The sequence below is a fragment of the Penaeus vannamei genome, chromosome 20 (genome assembly GCF_042767895.1).
Source record: "Penaeus vannamei isolate JL-2024 chromosome 20, ASM4276789v1, whole genome shotgun sequence".
Lineage (NCBI taxonomy): Eukaryota > Metazoa > Arthropoda > Malacostraca > Decapoda > Penaeidae > Penaeus > Penaeus vannamei.
The window spans coordinates 32,910,165-32,915,164 of NC_091568.1; the positions used below are offsets into that span (position 1 = coordinate 32,910,165).

A 5,000-nucleotide genomic window follows, 5' to 3' on the forward strand; every position below is an offset into this window, starting at 1 on the left:
TCTTTCTTTCTCTTTCTTTCTTTCTCAATTTCTCTTTCTCAATTCTCTCTTCTTTCTCTTTCTTTCTCTTTCTTTTTTCTCTTTCCTTCTCTTTCTTTCTATTTCTTTCTCTTTCTTTCTTTCTTCTTCTTCTCTCCCCATGACCCCCTCTCCCTCTCTCCCCCATCAACCCCTCTCTCCTCTCCCCGTGTCGCACAGGAATCTATCTCTCTCTATCTCTCTATCTCTCTCTCTCTCTCTCTCTCTCTCTCTCTCTCTCTCTCTCTCTCTCTCTCTCTCTCTCTCTCTCTCTCTCTCTCTCCCTCTCTCTCTCCCTCGTAAGTGATCTAAGCATCTAAGACGACAGCAACGATCATTTTTACATCAAATTCTCATAATAAAACTATAACGAAACGGATTAATAAGAAAAAATGGACTACGGCTTCCAGTGATATTGTCGATGACGATGTCAATCAGGAACATCATAAATTAAAAAAATAATAATAATAACATAAAATTAAATATTTAAACATACGATTACAACAACAATGGCAACATTATCGGTGATATTAACAACAACCGCAAAAACTTATTAAAAAAACAACAATTTCCAGAACAAAAGAAATGTGACAAAATCTATAAGGGTAAATCAGACAAACAAACAAACAACAGATTCGGGTCTGGATGAGCGCCTCGAAGGTCGACCTCGAGTGGAGCGTCTAAAACTCGAGCAATAATAGATGCCGTAAAAACTCACCTTCTCAGGGAAGGTAGTAAGAGTGGTAATGAAGAATGGTAAGGGAGGTAGATGATGATGATGATTGGTAAAGATGAGAGAAATGATGAAAACACTGATAACGGAGAGAGAAGTGATGATACTATTGATAACGAAGAGAAGTGATGATAATATTGATAACGAAGAGAGAAGTGATGATAATATTGATAACGAAGAGAGAAGTGATGATAATATTGATAACGAAGAGAGACGTGATGATAATATTGATAACGAAGAGAGAAGTGATGATAATATTGATAACGAAGAGAGAAGTGATGATAACATTAATAAAGAAGAGAGAAGAATGATAATATTGATACCGAAGATAAGAGATGACAATACTGATAACGAAGAGATAGGTAACGATAACACTAATAACGAAGATAAAGTGATCATACCATTAATAACGAAAAGAGAAGTGATGAAGACATGGACAACAGAAAGAGAAGTGATATAAGTAATGCTGATAACGAAGAGAATAGAGATAACAACCCTGATAACGACGATAAAAGGCAAAACCAGAAGAGGAGCATAAAACTCGTGACGTTTCGAACTCGGCCATCATCCTCATCAGGCAACGTAAATGACAGATTCGCTCTTTACGGCAACTCTGGTTATATTTACCTTAATTAATGGTGATTAAAGATAGAATGATGATGATGATAATAATAATAATGATGATGATGATGACAATAATAATAATAATAATAATAATAATAATAATAATAATAATAATAATAATAATAATAATAATAATAATAATAATAATAACAATAACAATAATAATAATAACAACAACAATAACAAGTGATGATAAAGACGCCGAAATTGACAATGATGATAAAGGGGTAGAGATGACGATACTGAGAGGCAGGAGGCAGGAGAAATGATGAAAGATGGTGTAAGGAGGAATTAGAAGAGAGGAAGAAAGAGGAAAAAGGCGGAGAAGAAATGATGAAGGAGGAAACGGGGAAAAAAATATAAGAAATAATGGAAAGTGGAGAAAGGGTAAACGGGGAAAGAGGAAGAAAGAGAATGAGAAGGAATGATGGAAGATGGAGAAATGGAGAAAGGAAGAAAACGGAGGTGGAAAGAAGGGAAGAGGACGCTATGAAATGACAAGGGGGGAGGGGGGGGGGGGCGGGAATGCCATTCAATGCTCGACCTTCTGAGGGAATGCTGCTGGGAGTGGGATTCCTGTGCGACGGGGGAGAGGGAGAGGAGGTTGATGGGGAGAGAGAGAGGTAGAGGGGGTGATGGGGGACAGAGGGAGAGGGGGTGATGGGGAGAGAGAGGGGGAGGGGGTGGGGGGTGATGGGGAGAGAGAGGGAGAGGGGGTCATGGGGAGAGAGAGGGAGAGGGGGTGATGGGGAGAGAGAGGGAGAGGGGGTGATGGAAGGAGAGAGAGGGAGAGGGGGTGATGGGAAGAGAGAGGGAGAGGGGGGTCATGAGGAGAGAGAGGGAGAGGGGGTGATGGGGAGAGAGAAGGAGAGAGGGCGATGGGAAGAGAGAGGGAGAGGGGGTGATGGGAAGAGAGAGAGGAGAGGGGGTCATGGGGGGAGAGAGAGAGGGAGAAAGGGGGGTGATGGGGAGAGAGAGAGGGAGAGGGGGGTCATGAGGAGAGAGAGGGAGAGAGGGGTGATGGGGAGAGAGAGAGAAGGAGAGAGGGGTGATGAGGAAGAGAGAGGGAGAGGGGGGTCATGTAGAAGAGAGAGGGAGAGGGGGTGATGGGGAGAGAGAGGGAGAGGGGTGATGAGGAAGAGAGAGGGAGAGGGGGGGTCATGAGGAGAGGAGAGGGAGAGGGGGGTGATGGGGAGAGAGAGGGAGAGGGGGTGATGGGGAGAAAGAGGGGGAGAGGGGGGTGAGATGGGGAGACAGAGGGAGAGTGGAGGAATGGAAAGGGGGATCGGAAAGATAGGGAGAGGAAAAGGGAAAGAGAGAGGACTAGCCAATGCTGTGAAGAGTATGTGTGAAAGAGAAAGACGGAAGGAGGGAGTGTCAAAGTAAAAAAAAAGAGAGAGAGAGAGAGATGGAGGGGGGGATAGATACAAACAGATACACACACACACACGCACACACACACACACACACACACACACACACACACACACACACACACACACACACACAGAAAGAGAAAGAGAGTGAGACAGACAGATAGACAGAGACAGTGAGAGAGGAAGGGACAGAGAGAGAGAGAGAAAGAAAGAAAGAAAGAAAGAAAGAAAGAAAGAAAGAAAGAAAGAAAGAAAGAAAGAAAGAAAGAAAGAAAGAAAGAAAGAAAGAAAGAGAGAAAGAGAAAGAGAAAGAGAAAGAGAAAGAGGAAGAGAAAGACAGAGACAGTGAGAAAGGAAGGGACAGAGAGAGAGAGAGAGAGGGACAGTGAGAGTAGAAAGGGATAGAGAGAGAGAAAGGGATAGAGAGAGAGAAAGAGAGAGATAGAGAGAGAAAGAGAGAAAGAGAGAGAGAGAGAGAGAGAGAGAGAGAGAGAGAGAGAGAGAGAGAGAGAGAGAGAGAGAGAGAGAGAGAGAGCCTGAGTTCCGAGACAGACAGAGCCAAGGACACACAAACGGCACTCCTCATTTAAGCCAGCACCTGCTGCCCCCCCTCCCCCCTTTCCCCCAGCACCTACCCTCTCCCCTCCCCCTTTCCCCCACCTCTCTTCCCCAATCTTCCCTTCCCTCCTACCTCTTTCTCCTCCCGCTACCCTCTCTCTTCCTGGCCCCTCCCTCCCTCCCTCATCTGCCCTTATCCTTCTCCTCCTCACTGGCCCATCCTCCTTCCCATCCCCCTATCCCCTTCCTTCCTCCTCCTCCCTCCCTCTCACTACTACTGTACCTAGGTATATAGCAGAGGACCATTTTCATCTCTATGTCACCCAAGCATAGAGGCCGCTTTCCTGTGTTACCTGAGAGTGAACTATGTCAGGTGACACGACATGACTGGAGGGTGAAGGGTGGAGGGCGAAGGGCAGGGGGTGGGGCAGGGGGTGAGGGGGAAGGGTGGACAAAAGGGACACAGGATGGAGGACTCGGTCGCTTATGGTAAAATAGAGGGAGGCATAGGAAGGGGTGGGAAGGCGAGTGGGAAAGGTATTCGCACACACACACGTACACGACCGCATATACACACGCACGCGTACACGCACGCACGCACGCACGCACACACACACACACACACACACACACACACACACACACACACACACACACACACGTACACGTACACGTACACGTACATGTACACGTACACGCACACAAACACACACACACAAACACACACACACAAACTCCATGACATTCGTTTTCCTTCAACTGTGTTCATCTCTCTCTCTCCCTCCCTCTCCGCTTTCCTTCCGCCCCCCCCCACCTTCTTCTCCTACCCAAGAGATATGAAATCGAAACGGCAGGAACAAAGACAGAGGTAGTTCTGACTCGGACAGAGCGATTCGAAGGTCAACCTCGGGGGGGGTCGAAGGTCGACCTTCAAGCTACAAAGAAAGCGCCTCTGCAAGTACTCACCGGAGGATTCGGAGTTGGTCCTGCTCTTGCCGCTGCTGTTGTTGTTGTTGTTGTTGTTGTTGGCGGGCGGGCGGGCGGGGAGCGTGCGCGCGGGCTGCAGCTCCACCTTGCGATGCCGCGACACCCTGAAGGCACTGCTGCCCCCCGACCCCCCCGACCCCCTGCCCGCGCCCGACGCCTGGGGCATGTCGTCCTCGTACTCCTCGCCGCTGTACTCGTAGCACTCTCCTTCCTCGAGTTCTAGGTCGTCGAGGTCGTCCGCGGAGAACGACCTCTGCCTGTCTGCATCTCCTCCTCCAGGTTCATCCTCGAGGGTGTCCCCCGCGCTCGGCCGGGTCGGGCCGCCCTCGGACTCGAGGTCCAGGCAAATGAAGGAGCCAAGTGACTCCTCGTAATTGGCAGAGGCAGAGGGCACGTAGCGCAGTGGATGCGGGCGCGCGTGCTCGCCTCCTTCGTCGCACTCCTCGTAAACACTCGAGACACTGAACTCTAGATCGACACCAGCGGGGCTTAGGATCGCATCCTCGTCCGCCGCGGTCACACTATCACTGACACTCTCACTCACTGAGGGCTTTTCTCTCCTTCTCGAGGGCGTGCGGGTGCTCGGGCGCGAGCCGGAGGGAGAGGTGTCCGACCGAAGGCTGGAGGACGACCTCGACGGGGGATGCGAGGCGCTGCCTGCTCGCTGACGGTCCTGCGGACTCTGACTGAGCGCCGAGTGTGTT

General features: G+C 49.0%; 1 protein-coding gene across 4 annotated transcripts in view; it reads right to left on the reverse strand.

Moving 5' to 3' along the window:
• LOC113826302 (uncharacterized) overlaps nucleotides 1-5,000 on the reverse strand; it is a 102,760-nt gene that overhangs the window by 66,631 nt on the left and 31,129 nt on the right. For all 4 annotated transcript variants that reach the window (XM_070135355.1, XM_070135353.1, XM_070135352.1 and 1 more), the window contains one exon: nucleotides 4,276-5,000. This exon is cut by the window's right edge and continues 1,185 nt beyond it. In XM_070135355.1, coding sequence (XP_069991456.1) covers nucleotides 4,276-5,000 — 725 coding nt within the window. The remainder of the gene's footprint in view (nucleotides 1-4,275) is intronic.